The sequence below is a fragment of the Balaenoptera ricei genome, chromosome 10, assembly GCF_028023285.1.
Source record: "Balaenoptera ricei isolate mBalRic1 chromosome 10, mBalRic1.hap2, whole genome shotgun sequence".
Lineage (NCBI taxonomy): Eukaryota > Metazoa > Chordata > Mammalia > Artiodactyla > Balaenopteridae > Balaenoptera > Balaenoptera ricei.
Window position 1 is genome coordinate 71,924,668 of NC_082648.1, and position 18,777 is coordinate 71,943,444.

Genomic DNA, 18,777 nt, shown 5'->3' on the forward strand with positions numbered 1-18,777 from the left:
GGCTACCTCTACTTGGGTAATTGTTAACAAAGTGTCATTTTTTATTAAATACTTTCCAAAATTATTTAAATATTAAAACGTACCTGAAAGAAAATTTAAATTCCTTATCCAGCTCCTGAGATGAAGCGTTCGTTCTGGTTTCGAATAGAGATAGTTTGTCCTACTGGGGCACCGGTAAGGTCCATCTTCCCTGGGATTGGCAGTTGCCGTGGTTACTCTTTGTTTGGAGGCTCCGGGCGCTGTTTTCCAACAAAGCCGAAGGTTTAGCTGCGGCTGGGTGAGCCGAGACCCCTCAAGGCCGGGGTAGGTGTAGCGGGAAGCGAGGCAGAGTTGCGGGAGCGCAGGCGGAGCCGGGCCCCTCTCCGCGGCGGCCAGGCTTTAGGGCGAAGGGGGGACCGCGCGCCCAGGGGGTGGCTGAGCGAGTCTGTGGAGCCAGAGGCTGCTTTCAGTTTTGAAGATTTTTGGTAGTTCATTCAGAACTTGAAGAACTACAGTTGAAGGGTGGAGTTCCTTAAAATTTCACATTTTTGGCAGCTTTAGCCAACTCCAAGTGATGTATCGTCAACTTGAAGTAGTTTGCTGTAGCCTGTTTGCAGTGAGATCAATCTCGGGCTGCTCTGTCCTATCCTGTAACCACCGGCTACAGGTGGCTATTGAGGGCTTAAATGCAGCGAGTGCGAATTGAAATGTGCTGTAGGTGTAAAATGCACATCGGATTTTGAAGAATTATTTTACAAAAAAAAAAATGTAAACTTTGTAATTACATTGGCCTTATAATTAATAATTTTCTATTGATTATATGTTGAAATAATATTTTGGACATATTGGATTGAATTAAATATATTATTAAAATTTCACCTGTTTCTCTTTACATTTTAAAAATTTGCTACTACAAAATTTAAAATCAAATATGTTGCTCAAATATGTAATTGGGCAGGACTGATCTAAAGAGCCAGTAGATGAGCAGAGAGGGGCATATAATGAAAATGTCTCTTTCCTTTACCCTATTCTCCTGCCTTTCTTTCTACAGAAAGTTTTGTGCATCTGTACATTCTGCTTTATAGCCATTTTAAAAAAATCTAATTTTCCACCTAGCAAAGCTTTTGAATCGCATTTTAATTGTTTGATTACAGGTAGCATTTTGCACTGGTCCTGGTTTTGTTTTGTTTTCTTTTGGAAGAGGGAGGTTATGAGTGAAATTGAATATCTTAAAATTAGCTTTTAAAGTTATAGAAATAATACATATTCATGATAAAAAAATCACTCAACATAAAGGTATGAAATGAAAATTAAAAGTTCCCCAATTTCTTCCAGAAAGTTTCTGTCTAAAAAAAGTGTGTGTACGTGCGTGTAGTTACGCAAAAGAGATGTTATTCTCTGTAGTTTTCAGCCACTTGCCTTTGTTCAGTTATTTCTTCTTGGCTACCTTTCCACAGGAGTACAGTAAATGTACCCATTTTTTAAAGGACTTGTATAGTATTTCATTCTGTGGATTTATCATAATTTATTTAACTGTCCTCTTAGTACTTAGGATGTTTTAAAATAAACTTTTATTGAGGTAATTATAGATTCACATCCAGCTTAAAGAAATAATGCAGAAATACCTCTTATACACTCTGTCCAGTGTCTCCCTATGGTAATGTTTTGTTAACTCTAGTGTAATAACACGACCAGGATATTGATATTGGTATAATCTGCTAATCCTATTCAGATTGCCTCAATTTTATTTGTATTCGTGTGTGTATTATGTAATACACTATTTATCGTCTGAATATGCTCACTAATTAACAACCACAGTCAAGATACTGAACAGTTCCAACACTACAAGGATCTCACATGTTGCCCTTTTATCACCATAACCACCTTCCTCCAATCCCATCCACTCCATTAGTGGCAATCACTAATATGTCCTCATTTTTATAAAATTTTAGTATTTCAGAAGTGTTATATAAATGGAATCATATAGTCTATTACCTTTTGCTGTGGGCTTTTTACTAAGCGCAGTTCCCTGGAGATTCATGGAGAATAATTGGTATTGTGGCATATATCAATGGTTCATGCCTCTTATTGCTGATGTTATGGAGGTACTAGAGTCGGTTTAACTATCCACCTATTGAGGGACATTTTGGTTGTTTCCAGTTTGGGACTATTATGAATAAAACCATTGTGAACATTTGTTTTGGTGTGAGAATAAATTTTCATTTATTAATGAAATTTTCATTTCATTTTCATAAATTTTCATTTCTCTGGGATAAATGCCTAAGAGTGTATGCAATACATGGAGATCAGTCGAGTTAAATCATTTACGTGTGAAAGAAAGATATGTGATATCCATAGCTAGAGGAAGGACAGGCACAGGTATTGTGTGGGTTTTTGTTTTTGTTTTTTGATAGGAATGAACTGATTCTGTTTATGGAGGGGGTGGCAGTGTAATACAAATGTATGGCAAAGTAGTAAACAGAAGGAATAGTGGATGGAGCAGACAGTTCAGTAGGTGAGAAGTTGTCAGATTCAGAGCATAAGTACAGGATTACACTTTATTAGGAAGAGGGTCTCCTCTCCTAATAAGATTAGAGTAAGAAGAGACTTCAGGAAAAGAAATAGGAAAATGAGGATGTTTCATTTTCTCTGTTAACTAGACTGTAAACTCTATGAAAACAGGTTACTTATTTAATCAGTGTATTTGTAGCACCTAGCACTGTTGTGGATGCATCTGGTAGGCTCCCAAAAAGTTGATTTTGAGATGAATGAGTAAAAGATGGAAAATAAAGAGGAAGGGAGTGGAAGGAGGGATGGAAGAAGAGAGAGCATGGAGGAGGGAAGGAAGGAGGAAGGAAGGAAAGAAAAAAAGGAAGGAAGGGCCAGGAAGAAGACAGCAGTGGAAAGGCAAGGGACTGGAGGAAAGAATGAAAGTTTGGAATAGTCTGGAAAATAAAATAAAAGCTGACTAGTACAGTATTTTTCAATCTTTTTCTTTTTACCAAGACCCACAGTAAAATAAACAAACAAAAATTTACATTGCAGATCATGCACACATGCATACATATACATGTACTTATAATTGCAACAAGTTTTTTTAAACAATTTTTACCTGTATTATATGTAGTGCACTTACAGTTTCTTTTTTGACCTATCCTGACTTTTCCTATTCTATCCTATCATTTAAACTAGATGATCAAGAGCTACTAAATTAATTTATTGATCCACAAATGGGTTACCATCTGCAATTTGAAGACTATTGGACTAGAAGTTGTTCAAGGGATTGCTGGGCAGATAATGAGCTTGACTGAGTTTGGATACCATTTGATAGTGGGAAAAGCACTGGCTTTGGATTCAGGATCTCTGAATTAGGATCCTGCTCCCGTTACTTACTAGCTTCATACTATGGGCAGTTAAGTAACCTCTTCCGACCTTGGTTTTCTCATCTATACAATGACTATAATGACCTTTAACCCGTTAAGTTATCAATCACTCAAGTGTCTTCTAGTGCCTGGTTTGTCACAGGTGCGTAATACATGGAAGCTAATGATGGTAGTTAACGATGATGATGTGAAGACCTACTACAATGTACTGCTTGACCCATATCCATTACAAGCATTAGAGATTTAAATGAAATAAATATTGAACTTATAAGCCATGTATTATCCATTATTGCAACATGTTATTGTTGGTAAAAACATGTGGCTATCTGGTGGAATTAACAACTCTGATTTAATGAGTAGAAACTAACCACGTGTTTCACCATATATAGACATAGGTTGTTCTCTTATAAATATTTTAATCTCTGAATACTCAAGCTGTTCAGAGGTATTTTGCCATTAATTATTACCATGAAAATGAATTTTAGTATGAAGTTTCTTGGTTCAGAAAGGTAAGCCAGTTCATTCCATGTAACTTTTCCTTTAGAGAATTTAAAGAGTACTATTAGAGTTGATCATTTTGTAGTCAAAACATTAAAGAAATAATGAATGAATATAGGGAGAAAACATTTTCTTTAATATATAGTACAGCCATGATAAGTGTGACAAAAGTTTGTTAAACTAAAACTATGTTAAACTAAATTTTTACCTAGAGCATGTTGGATTGGTATGGCACATTAAAGAACCTATAGTTTTTACTGGCATTTAGCCTCTTCAGTTTTCTTTAAATGGTTTCGTGTTTTATTATGAAGGATGATGGAAGACAACGATGATGATGATATAAAGCTCAAAGAAGAAATAGAAGCTGAATTGGATAAAATCAGCATTTCTTCCTTGGAAAAAGATGATTTTGATAGTGATTCAAAATCAGAAACCCAGAGTGATAATAGTGATACAGTAAGTGTTGTGTTGTATTTTTGAGCCTTTTAACTGGATAAGCCTTTTAGGAGAAATATCACTTTTCTCAGTGTGTTTTGTATACTTATCTCATTTTTTCCTTAGGGTCACCTTTAAGCAATATATATTAGTAGATATTTAAATATAAAAGATATATTGAAGGTAGAAATTACCTATAATTTCACATGTATATGTGTGCATTTTTCGCAAAATTGGGATTGTACTATATGTATAATTATGTGTATGTATATATACATGTATATACACACACGTATATATTTGTATCCTGCTTTTTTTACTTAATCATGAGCATTCTAATGTGATTAGATATGCATAAAAAGCAAAATGTATGTGAAATCTTTAGACCAAAGAATAGTTACTTTTTTGGAAATCAAACATTTATTTTCTTTTCATTTGTGTATTTTCTCCAATGTTTATATGCCTAGAAAAGTTATTCATGGATTCATTCTTTTATATAAAAACCCTTAATCCAATGGAAACTTATTTTCAGCTATGTTATAGAAAGTAGATCTAATTAAAATTTTCCTGCACATATTTAACAAATATTCCCAGGGTCACTTATGGAATAATCCACCTCTTCTCAATTGATTTGTCATATCTGTTGTATATATTTTGTTGTTATACATATGATCTATCCAAGACTATTTATTCTTTTCTATTATTGTGTTAATTTTTGCCCTATAGTGGTTTTATATTTTTAAATATAAAATGGGTCAAATTCCTTTAGTAGTTTTGCTATTTCAAAATCTTTTCAACTAAGCTTTTTCCAAAAAACTCATTTGTCAAGTTTCAAAAAACAGTTACACTTTGATTTTTAATTAGGATTGCAATAACCTACATAATACTTTTGGAGAAAATAATATTTTTATATTATTGTATCTTTTTATTCACAGCTAATTTAAGTGTGACAAAAGTTCTGAAATTATTCATTTGAATATGAGATCCAACAGAATCATGGATGCAATTTATAACCACCTGAAAATTAAAAGCAAATTTTAACCAAATATATTTGTTTGGATTATGCTCTTTATACGGAGCCCTTTTACCTCATTTACACATTTTACTCAAATTTTTGGCATATCAAAACAGATTTTGATACATAGTTTTAGTAAAGAATTTTACAGTTTCTTTCATTATTTACATTTTTAGGATTTAGATGAATTACCTGACTCAGTTCTTCACTGTATTAACGTCATAAAGAATAAGAGTAAAACTGTTGAAGAGCTCATTCTTCAGGACGTGGAAGATACTGATGTTTTAAGTAAGTACAGTTTTCATCTGCTTGGCAGATAAGTTTTCTGTAAGTATGAATACTGAATAATTTATAATTTAGAAAATTAAACTGCTTGAAGTTCTTGTCTCTTGTCATATACAGGTATGTGCATTTATCTCTAATAAAATATCCGTAGTATATTGGTCTGTTCAATTTAGTTCATTCATTTGTTTTACTTGCTACCTTCCTTAGGTCTCAAGTAAGTACTAGCCACTAACAATTTGTTTTACCAGTCCTAATTAAAACCAGACATTCTATTACTTTATGTTAAAGAAAAGAAAACTAATTGTGGGACTATTTTAGATGCATCAGTTCATACATATTTTTGGAGAAAAATATAATTTATATCAAAGCCTCACAATCTTTATTTGCTTCAACTGAGCAAATTTACTTCTTGCAAATTTATTCTAAGAATAATAGAATGAACAAAGATTTAACTAGAATTAATCCTGGCTTAGTTTATAATGAAAAATGGCAACAACCTAAATGTTCAACAGGACATTGGTGTGTCTAACAATACACTCATTAAAAAAATATGGCTTAGACAATGTTTAATAACGTAAAGAGTTTCATGATATACTATTAAAATTATTATGAAATTTAATGTCATTTATAAAAATATTAGTATTAACTATAATGTAGATATTCATAGATACTTGTACCAAAAATATTACTGTGTGAAAAGATATGTTCTAGCCACTGAGAATGCAGCAGGGAACAAAATAGGCAAAAGTCCTCTCTTATTCTAATGTTCTGGTGTGGGGAGACAGACAATAAACAAATAAATACATATGTAATATTTCAATAATGATAACTTCCATGAAGGAAGGATTTTAAGATAAGGGGATAGGGACTTCACTGGTGGCGCAGTGGTTAAGACTCTGTGCTCCCAATGCAGGGGGCCTGGGTTCGATCCCTGGTCAGGGAACTAGATCCCACATTCATGCCGTAACTAAGAGTTCACATGCTGCAACTAAGGAGCCCACCTGCCGCAACTAAGACCCAGTGCAACCGAAAAAAAAAGAAAAAAAAAGATAAGGGGATAGAGATTGAAGATTACTATTTTAGATAGGGTAAGTCAAGGAAGGCCTCTCTGAGGAGGTGATATTTAAGTAGTGACTGAAATGAGACAGTAAGCCACATGGGATATCTCAATGAAGGAGAAGTGAGTCACGTGTATGTCTAGAGGGCTGGTGTTCCAGAAAGAGGGAATCGTAAAGGCCAAGGCACACTGAGTGGGCGTAATATGTTCAAAGAATAGTAAGCCTTTGTGGTTGTATCCAAGAAAATAAGGGGTCAGATCATACAGGGCTCTTATCAATCCAAGGTGTGGACTTCGGATTCTGTTCTGAGTATATGAAGGTTTTTGAGTAAGGAGTGACAGAATCTGACATATTTTGAGACAATCATTCTGGAGACTGTAGAGAAGATGCCTTGAGGTAGCAAGAGTCCACTATGAGACTGTCACAGTAGTGTGGTTAGAGATGAGAGTGATTTGAGTAGAAATGATGAAAAACAGTCATATTCTAGAAAACATTCTTAAGGTAGAAAGAAACAAAAGTATTTATTGATGGATTTGTATGAAAGGAAGAGAGGAAATTTGGCTCCAAGGTTTTTGTTCTGAGTACCTGTGTGAAAGGATATAGTAAGACTTATGTAGACCCTTCAGGTTTTAGCAGTGCTTATCTATAGTCAAGTTATGGGGGATTTTAATGGTTTTCTTATTTATATTTACTATTTATACAATGAAAATGTATTTTAAATATATTGGCAAGTATAGAGCCTAATTATGAAAAAAAGCAAAGGAAATATAATTATAAAAAATTAGTGGGGCTTCCCTGGTGGCGCAGTGGTTGAGAGTCTGCCTGCCAATGCAGGGGACACGGGTTCGAGCCCTGGTCTGGGAGGATCCCACATGCCGCGGAGCAACTGGGCCCGTGAGCCACAATTACTGAGCCTGCGCGTCTGGAGCCTGTGCTCCGCAGCAAGAGAGGCCTTGATAGTGAGAGGCCCGCGCACCGCGATGAAGAGTGGCCCCCGCTTGCCGCAACTAGAGAAAGCCCTCGCACAGAAACGAAGACCCAACACAGCCATGGATAAATAAATAAATAAATAAATAAATAAATAAAATTAGTTACATGAAAGATTATATAACTACAATTATAACAGTGGTTTAGAAAATTATAAGATCCCATGTATATAGCTCTAATCAAATAAGTTTGATAGTCTCAATGAATAGAATAATTTTCTAAGAAAATTCAAATTATCAAAATTGCTTGATAAAGGAGAAATCATGATTAAATCAATAATTTGGCTGAAGGTGGAAAGAGATTTCTTCTCAAATGTTGTTAGGAACTAGGGATAATTTCGCAACTGAATTATTCCAATCCATCAAGGACCAAAAAAGCTGCAGATTATATAATATTTCACTTATAAAAAACTGCACATTTTAAATACAAAACTGTGCAAGCCTCACATACACATACATAACAGAAACTGAGGCTAACTTTATTTATGAATATGGATGTACTGATTAGGGCTCTCATTTGTAGACAAAAGCTGTTTTAGCTACTTTAAGCAGTAAGGTTTTGGGGAGTATTTGTGTAAAACAAACTTAGTGGCTTAAAATAACAGTATGTTGTTATCTTTTATATAGTTCTATGGGTTGACTGGGCTTAGCTAAGCAGTTCTTGCTTGCATTTCTTATGCATTTACAGTCAGATGTTGATTAGGGCCACAGTCATCTGAAGTCTTTACTGGATTGGAATTCTAAGATGGCTCACTCAAATGGCTGGCAGTTGATGTTAATTGTTGGCTGGGAGTTCAGTTGGAGCTGTCAGCTGGAGGCACTTATGTGGTCTCTCCCTATGGCTTGCATGGCACCTGGATTCTGAGAAAGAGCATCCTGTGAACAAAATATCAAGAGACTAAGATGGAACCCTGTAAAGATTCATATGACTTATTCTCAGAAATCATGCAACATCATTTCTACTACATCCTGATGGTTACATAGGGTCAGCACAGATTCTGTGCGGGAGGGGACTACACAGGGTATCATACCAGGAAGTGTGGGAGTGACATCTTTGGAGACTAGCTATTACAATAAATAACAAAATTGTTAATAGAACTGAAGAAACAGATTCTAAGCTGAACATCCAAAGTGTAGAAAATATACATGCAAGTACATTGTAGAACTGGGCTGCAGCAGTAGCTGCTGATATAATAAAGAAATTCAGAGACATTAATCCTCTACTATACACTGCTGTCTCCAACCCAAAGCACCCTCTATCATAGTCTGAGCCAGAAAAATGAAAATCTCTCTCTCTGCCTTTCTTCACACATAATATTTTTATGAAAATGAAGACTTACACAAATGTATCAATTGGCAGAATATAAATCACCCTCAGAAACCTAGCTTCAAAGGCATCTGGAGAATGTTATTTTTGCTTTTCAGCTCTCACATAAGAAAACATGCCAGAGAGGTTGTAAATAGGTGTTGAAAACGAAAATCTATAATAATAGACAAAATAGGTGTGAATAGTCAGTTAATTAGCAGAATGGTCATCTGTAAAAAATAGTTTACTACTAGGGAACATTACCATGATAAAACATGTTAATTGAATAAGGAAAAGAAACATAACTACATCTGCACAGATGATAAAAACACAATAAAATTCAACAAAAACTCAAAAAATTGAGAATGAAAGTTTACTTCATTCACATGTTAGTAATTATAATCTTTTAAATTAAGACTTTTATTAAAGCATTTTCAGTATCTTGTGCTGCAAGATTATACTGCTAGTTTGTGGCAGGTAAAATTGAACTTTTGTTGGTTTCTAATCAAGGTGTCATTGTGATATTAAACACAGCATTATTCTGTGTACATGGAAAATGAACTTCAATCTAGAATATGAAAGGTGATAAAGAGCTCTAAAAATCTGTTACTTTTATTTTTGAATAAAGATTACAGATTTCCTATGTTCTTTGTTCTTCAGTATTTTCCTATTGTTTTGAGTTACTGATCAAGAATATGCTGTGGTAGAATTTGAGATTAAAGGATGATGAAATAGTTTGGGATTTTAACATGTTGTGTCCTGCTCTAATATTTAAAGTTATAATATTTCTTTCTCTTTATAGGCTATGACTATGGAGCAGTTTCTAATAATCATATGCATTTAAGGATAGAATTACGAACTGAATGTAAAGAAAATCCAGAACAATTAATGAAGGTATATGTTGTTTGACTGAAAGTACTCAATATTACAGTTAGAAATTTACCTTTACCTCTCATGTAGCATTTAAAGTTCACTGGCTTAAAAATTAAATTATTTTAAGCTAATAATTTTTGGATTTATTTCCTCCTCTGGCATATAATATAAAACAATACAAATTTCAATCTTTAAAAATATTAGAAATAGTGATTTGAACCATCAATACTTGGGAATTTAATGTAGATAAGAGAGCAGAACTATATTGAATAGTATTTTTTCCCTAAAAACTCCAAGGAAAACAATGAAGTATACTCTAATATTATTACTTTGCTTAGGAATGTACTATGATCCAGTGGAGACTTTAAATACCCTGTGGAAACTTTAAACGTAGAATATCTTATGTTAGTTTTTTTTTAAAAAATGGTAAAACAGAAACATCCGTAAAAAAGTAAGAGTAAAGGAGAGCCTAGCATTTTTGGGTGAAACTCCTGGAAATGTATTTAAGAGAAAACCTCTTCCACAGGTTCAGCATCTTGAAATCATTTTTACTTCTCATTTTACCCAACTCTAATTTTACCTTACTCTATTCTTGCTCTCTGTGTATTTAGCATAATGTGAAAATTACTTGTATGTATGTTTCTTACTCTCTTTTTTGGTAACCCTCAAACCTGAAATATATTAATTTTGAATTATCATATTGCTACTTCAGTGGAATAGATATCCTGTATCTTTCAAGCTAGAATATATAGAAGTATAATTATGGAAAAGTATTAATCAAAATTATAACTTGTATGTAAGTCAGGGCAAATTAGAGAATAGTTCTGTTTTTAAAACATACTGGATATATTAGCAATTTGTATATGTGAGCTATTGCTGCAGATAAGAAATATAGAAAGGTATTAGCAGGAAAACACATATTAGTAGAAACATTTTGACATGATTATTAAGCAGTTTAATTGAATACTGTGAGTAAATATTAGAAAGTAATTAGAATTCTGAAAAACATTAGGAGGGTAGAACACAGTGCGCTTGCATGGAAAAAACATTTTTCTTCACCATAAAGAGAATAATTATCAATGTGCTATATAGAATTGTATTTGAGAGCGATTTGAAGTAAATAAAGTTCTAGATATGTGTATGTAAATACTTAATACATTATTAAAATAATAGCTTTACTCTCTATTTTGTTTTTCTTTAATCACTGGTACTTTTTTAACCTCTTAGATGTTATCTGAACTAGAAAAAGAAGAATTTCTGAGAAGTAAAACTCATTGTGGCAGTCCTGATTCTGTTCCAGAGCCTGACCCTTGTGATTTGCCTGTGGATGAACATGTTTTGCCAGGTGGACTAAATTGCTTGGTGATATTTATGATAATTTTTATGTGATTGACCTTAATTATCTGAAAAAATTTAGACGGTTTTCTTTTGACATTTAGAAGAATATAGTCACAATATTTGAAAAATATTGTGTACTTGCTATGCTTATTTAATTACATGTTCTCATAGTTTTTTTATGACTCTTAATTTAACTTCATGTAAGTATAGTTGAACATTTTCCACATATATAGCTGACTGCAATAGATATACCCAGACCTGAATTTTTTAAGTGTCTCTTAACTGTGTTCCTTATGTATCCCTTAACTACACACATGTGCACACACACACATTATGTTTTTATAGAAGTCTTATGGAATAGTTTAAGGCAAGTTATGTGACTTCTTTAGTGATGCAATGGAATTTTCATGTATTTTGCATACTATCACTTTTACTTTGGTAATATATTGACATTATTTATTTATTTTGAAATTACTTTTAAACTTTGCACTGGATCAGTTTTGACTGTTTTGATTTAAAATTTTTTCTCTTCATGAATACAGATGATGCTGATATAAATTTCGGATACTGTGAAGTGGAGGAAAGATGTAGGCAGTCCTTTGAGGCTTGGCAAGACAAACAGAAAGAACTAGAAGACCAAAAGAAACAAACTCTCAAAGCTCAGAGGGATAGAGAAGAAAAGCAGTTTCAAGAAGAAGAAGAAAAAAGACATTACTGGATGAAACAGTTTGAAGTTGAAAAGAAGAAATTGGAGAATATTCAGAAGGTAAGGTTTTTTAATTTTAATTTTTGTTTTCCATACATTTTTTAAAATCAGTATCTACTCCTGAACAGTATTGATGTTTTGGTTTATGGTGCGGATTTAGCTCCATTCTATGGGTTTTAATTAGTCCTAATAATCAAAGGAGTTGACGGTGGATTAACAGTATTAATATGGACTCCTTGCCTAGTTTTCATGAAATTCATTAGAATTTCAGGTACTGCTTTGAAACTTCATAGTTTCAAAGATTGTCCTAAAAAAGCTGATATTTACTACATAAGTTGTTACTTTTTTACACCCTTCTAATCATAGAAAAGGGCAATAGAATTTTCTCAATCATGTAATGTCCTTGCTATGTGGTCTGATATCTAGCAATTATGTAAAACATATTTGGTTGAAGTGGTTTAGCCATGTAGGTGATGGTATGTGCCTCATTCCCATAATTGAGCTAATTCCTGGGACTAGAAATTTTTTGGTGTGAAGGAGTTTTGTGTTGTTTTCATTTCTGTTTCCTCCCAGCTGCACCTCAGGCGGTCCTTATCCTCAGGTCATGGTAGTGGCATATTGAGAAACTGGTGGATTTCTAGGACCTACCTGTGGGCCATTAGGACGCTTAGAATGTATGGATAACAGACAGGACTTACATCTCTTGTTTTACATTACTAAAGTTGCCTTATATATTACTCACAACTTACTAGTTTGCGTGTTCCATATAGAGAACCTTAGCATGTAGTCACATAGGCAGTTCAGGGTATTCAAGCCTCCAATGTTGAGTACATTGCATTTCCTGATTATATAGAAAATAAATAAATTAAAAACTGTGATAATATTGTCGAGCCAGCTTGGCCATTGGTTTTTCTAATAGTAAGCTATGAATGTTTAGCTTTCTTTTAGTTATATTTTCCTTTCCACAGACCAGATTAGTCATTTCCAAAAGTCAGAAGCTTTTTTTTTCAATTCCGGAGTAGGAGTGAATATAATGTAGATTCTTGGAGAAGTGTTTGCTGGCTTGTGGTAAAACGTTATTATTGCTATTGGTTGTTAGTGATATTTTCAAATATTTTCTAAAAAACATCTGATTTTTAAATTCTGTTCAGCTAAGTTGCCATTTTTATTTGTTTTGTAACAAACATTCACTGACTACTTTAAGGGCAAAGCTTTCAGCTATGTGCGTAGATGATACAAAAGAGATTTAACACCAGGGCCCTACCCTTGAAGAATTGTAACTTGTTTTTTGAAAGTAATTTGTGCTTTATCATAAAATTATGATTTAAAAAGTATATATGACATTAGTAGGTTTAATGAGTTTCTAAATGTGCGCTTTGTTTTACCTTGGGGCTTAAAAGTTTTCCAGTGGGACCATTCCGTAATTTTATAATGATGGCTTCTAAATAATTTACTTATTTAGTAATTCTATTCTGTGTCCTTTGTTAGCTTCCTCTTCCATTTTCCAAAACAGCTGTCGTAAATCTCTTTCCTTAGGAGTTCTACCCAACTCCTCCCTCCTCGTTATTAGCAAATGATCACATAACATTTTTGCATCGATTACAAACTTCCTTTTCTTTCTCATCCTGCATCTAGTTAGCATCAATCTCTGTGGTAGCCTTTTTGCCTTTTTTTTTTTTTTGCCTTTGCTCTTATCTCAGTAAGAGAGGTTTCTTCTACCAAAGGCTAGCTTTTCCTCCTTTGCTCTATATTCTATCATTTTCCAGCTTACCCCAGTTTTCCTTTATGTTGAAACACCCCTACAGCTTCCTCCTTTCTTATTGCTTATAGGCATGTTCACTTTTCTCCTGTCCTAGAAACAAAACAAAAGAAAAATCATGAGATCATTTTCCTTTATATGTCTCACGTCAGCTGCTCTTTAGCTCTACTTATCATAGGCAGGCTTCTTAAGAAGTAGTTATTTGTGCTCAATCCATTTCCTCATCTCTCATTCAATCCTAAATCTGCTAGGGATCTTCCACCACCACCCCAGTGAATGAAACTGCTTTTGACAAAAATAATCAATGTTTTCTAAAGTGGCTTGGACAAAAATAACCAATGGCTTCTAGAACCATACTCACAGGTTCTATTTCAGTATTTATTTTTGCCTCTTTAGCATTTCATGCCAATAAAAATTTGATTGCTGACCATTTCTTTTTCTCTTGACTTCTGTGGGACCATACTGCCTTGACTGTCTTCTTACATGTTTGGCCGTTCTTCCTTGATATCTATTTTAGGCTTCTTTTTCTCTCTTTCTCCTTGAATGTGGTCCTACCAAGGATTCCATCCTTTGTTCTTTCTTTTCTTACTCCATGTATTTTCTCTCTTGATAATCTCAAACACAGTTATGGCTGTTCAGAACCAAATCTATAGTTATAACAAAAATAGGCAAACTACATAACTCTCCTACACTCAGAACTTAATGTATCTAAAACTGAATGCACTGTCTTTCTTTCTGAATCGTGCTCCTCCTCTGGTGTTCATTATTTTGATGAGTTACACTATCATCATAGTCGAAGCTAGAAAGATATGGACCATTTTTAACTCTTCTCTTTCTTTTATTATCCTCTTCCTTCTAATTATATTATTCCTTCTAATTATATTATTATATTATTCATTGTCTCATCCATATGTCTACTGCTACCCCATAGTTCAGGATGTCCTAATGTCTAGCTTGGAATATTTACTATACTCTCTAATTGATCTCCCTACTTTTGGTCTTGTATTCTGTAAACTCATGCACCATAGTGCAGTTGGTAGGATAACTATTTTCTAAAAAAAGTTATTTCCCTGCTTAAATGCCATCAAAAGTTCCCACAATTCCTATAAGATAATGTCCAAAGAACTTTTCCTGCTTCCTTTTATCCAGTCAGTTGGCAGTTTATGACCATTTCATATTTACATTGTGTTTGTGTCTCTTCTGACTCCTGCCATCCTATCTGCAGAAGGTCCTCATTGATTCTTACATGGACTTCTCTAATACCTACTTCACTGATCTCCTTAGTGTCTCCTTGACTTACTTTCTCTAATTCTATCAAATGTAACCTTATAATTTTTCTAAAACAGAGCTGTAATCATTTTCCTAGCTCAAAAACATTTAATAAATGCCTAAAATGTTTATTTAATCTCTTAAAAGCCTAGTCATTTCAAAAACAATCTTCTGTATGAAACCTTCCATGATCCTCTAATTATAGCACCTATTCCTACCATAATCCTTATAGTTCTTATCTTGTGATAAACATATTTTGCTAAATTTGGGGCAATGTGTGAATGTATGATTGCATTCCCATATTATTAAAGGTAAAGTTTTTGAGGGAGGGGATTATATTTTACTGATTTTTTTTTATTCTGCAGAGCCTTAACAAAATAGATGCTAATAAAGAGTTAATGAAAGAAAACAATTACCCTCTGAACTGATTTATTATGTGAATTAAATGAAATGGTGTGGAGAGAAAAAAATTGTAATGCAAAACCCATCTTAACACACATTATCATCTGTAATTTTTGCATTGTCCAGGAGTATTTCTAGCCAATGCATTTTATTATATGAATAAACATATAAATAAACTCAAATAAATAAAATGACTTATCCAGATTGTAAATATCTTTATATGCTAATGGGAACCCTAGGTATCATTTTATTATATTTCAGGTTGGGATTAAAGTTGTTATCCCAGTACTAATAACTGAGGACCATTGGGTGAGTTGTTATCTTTAACCATTGTTTACAAATATATGTCGTAAGAATCATACATAATAAACATAATATTGTTTGATAGTTGAATATAGTATTTCAATATTATCATATGTTCAGCAAGAACAGGACAAGATGAATGATGAACTTCATAAAGAGGAGAAAATATGGAAGGAGAAATTTAAACAGCATGAGGTATGTGTTTGTTGTTTTTAAGCAGCACAATAATCATTCTCCATTTGAAATAAATTACTATGCTTAGAATGGGTATTTTAAAATAATATTGCCTAGTTGGTATAGGATTTAATTTACTAAAGTTTTGAAAATACCTTAGTTATAGAAACTCTCCTTGAAATAGAATGTCTTGAAAAGGAAAATAAACTGGTTCGATGAGTGAATATGTCTATATAAACTTGTAATTGTAAAATTTCTTTTAAGTTTTGAGAAAACATACTATTACGAATATTTCATTATGATTGAGGATTGTTATAAAAGGTTACTGCATTTCTTTAACACAACTAGTTGAATGTGTTAAATAACCCCTTTATATTTAAGATGATCCTGATGACATGTTTATTGTTTTAACTTTAATTTACTCCACAGTTTTTATATAAAATTATTTTAAATAATTACAAGTAAAAAGTAGATAAAATTTCCCATAATCCTGTAATGTAGCTAAAAATATTAACTATCTTTGTATTTTTTCCAAGTCTTTTTAAAATTTATACAAACACATTCCTGAAAAAGTATGTTTATACTGTCCATCTCTAAATTAAAAAAAGTTGGTTAGGCATGTGAAGACACATGGTTCATTATGAATGACAAGAAAAAAAAAGACAATAGTGGCTCACTTTCAGGTAATACAAATGTTGGAGTTAGGAGAGCCATTAAAATACCTCTTGCACTGTTGGTGGGAATGTAAATTGATACAGCCACTATGGAGAACAGTATGGAGGTTCCTTAAAAAACTAAAAATAGAACTACCATATGACCCAGCAATCCCACTACTGGGCATATACCCTGAGAAAACCATAATTCAAAAAGAGTCTTGTACCACAATGTTCACTGCAGCTCTATTTACAATAGCCAGGACATGGAAGCAACCTAAGTGTCCATCAACAGATGAATGGATAAAGAAGATGTGGCACATATATACAATGGAATATTACTCAGCCATAAAAAGAAACGAAATTGAGTTATTTGTAGTGAGGCGGATGGACCTAGAGTCTGTCATAACAGAGTGAAGTAAGTCAGAAAGAGAAAAACAAATACCATATGCTAACACATATATATGGAATCTAAAAAAAAAAAAAAATGGTCATGAAGAACCTAGGGGCAAGATGGGAATAAAGACACAGACCTACTAGAGAATGGACTTGAGGACATGGGGAGGGGGAAGGGTAAGCTGGGACAAAGTGAGAGAGTGGCATGGACATATATATATACACTACCAAATGTAAAACTGATAGCTAGTGAGAAGCAGCTTCATAGCACAGGGAGATCAGCTCGGTGCTCTGTGACCACCTAGGGGGTGGGATAGGGAGGGTGGGAGGGAGACGTAAGAGGGAGGAGATATGTGGATATATGTATATGTATAGCTGATTCACTTTGTTATAAAGCACAAACTAACACACCATTGTAAAGCAATTATACTCCAATAAAGATGTTAAAAAAAAAAAACAACCTATAACTATCATGCAGTAGCAAAATAATTAAACAGGTGATATGAAAAGAAAATTAGAATCTTTAATGAAATACCAAGTATATATTCTAGAGTTGAATAGTTCAGTGTATAAAAATAAAATTTCAATGGATAAGTTTGACAGTAGATTTAACACAGCAGGTGAGAACATTAATGAAGCTGAAGGGAAGTCAATAGAAAATACCTAAATTTAAGCACAGAGAGGGCAAAAAAAAAATGGGAAAAGCAGAAAAGTACACAAGAAATATGTGATACATAATGAAAATATAAAAAATATGTATAATAGTAATCTTGGAGTGGAGAGAATGGGGCAGAACCTATGTGTAAAGAGATAATAGTTGAAATAGTTTCAAATTGTTTTAGAAAAATCAGTCTGAACATTTGAAGATGATTAAAGATCTCCAACTAGAATCAATACAAAGAAAATCACACCTGGGAATTTAATAGTATTGAAATTCAAGACAAGAGGGAAAAATCTTAAAAGCAGCCAGAAAAAAAGACACATTACCTAAAAAGGAGCAGCAGTAAGCTGACAGCTGACTCCTTAAGTGAAATGATGGAAAGAAGACAGAATAAAAAATTTAAGTACTAAGTGTTAAGGGTTTCTTTGATCATTGGTGTTCTTTGAATCCAGTCTTCCTCTGCTTTCTGGACTCAGTTTTCCCTTCCTGGAGTATATAGCTAAATACTTGTCAAAAATATACTTTTGGACAGCAAATTTTCTCAATCTTTGCACAATTGAAAATGCTTTTATTTTGCTTTTAAAACTGAATGATTAGTTTTCTTGGACACAGAATGCAGGTTTATTACCATTTAGTTTTAACAATTTAAAGATATAACTCCATTGCATATTTATTTTTTCACATGCCATCTATGATTGCAAATTTGATACTCCTTCATTACATTCTTTTGAAGCTTTGGGATTTTTCACTTTTTACATTCATCCACACATATTTGCTGGTTTTCTACTGTGTCCAGGCACTTCTGTAAGTACTCAAGATACAGCGGTGAATAAAACAGAAAATAATGCTTGCCTTCACGGAGCTTATATTCCTTAGTGTTCTGAAATATTGCTAGTATCTAGTATATGAGTGCATCATTGTGTGTGTGTGTGTGTTTGTATGTGTGTGTGAAGTTAACTCTGTATCTTAACGGCCTTTTTTTTTTTTTTTTTTGGTTTAGAAAACGTATTTTTCTATGATTCTCTTCCCTTTGGTTTTTCTCAGTTCTTCATTTTGGAACTCCTATTAGTCATATGTTGAGGTTTCTGTGTTGATCCTCTTTACACCTGAACATCTCTGACATATATTTCATAGCTTTGTGTTTTATATGTTGTTTTGGGAAACACCTAATTTTGAAGTTTTTGTTTAGGCAATCAGCTGTTCAGCAATTTTATATTGATTTTTTTATTTGAGTGAGTCATATATTTTTATTTGAGGACTTGCATTTCATTTTTATATGAGGTTATTCTTGTTTACAC

At 33.2% G+C, this 18,777-nt stretch overlaps 1 protein-coding gene across 1 annotated transcript in view; it reads left to right on the forward strand.

Moving 5' to 3' along the window:
- Positions 1-204: 204 nt before the first annotated feature.
- LRRIQ1 (leucine rich repeats and IQ motif containing 1) overlaps positions 205-18,777 on the forward strand; it is a 130,147-nt gene continuing 111,574 nt past the window's right edge. The window contains exons 1-7 of the mRNA XM_059934715.1: positions 205-303; positions 4,172-4,316; positions 5,487-5,598; positions 9,748-9,839; positions 11,046-11,163; positions 11,699-11,922; positions 15,716-15,790. Of these exons, the coding sequence (XP_059790698.1) occupies positions 4,173-4,316; positions 5,487-5,598; positions 9,748-9,839; positions 11,046-11,163; positions 11,699-11,922; positions 15,716-15,790 (765 nt within the window). The 5' untranslated portion in view covers positions 205-303; position 4,172. The remainder of the gene's footprint in view (positions 304-4,171; positions 4,317-5,486; positions 5,599-9,747; positions 9,840-11,045; positions 11,164-11,698; positions 11,923-15,715; positions 15,791-18,777) is intronic.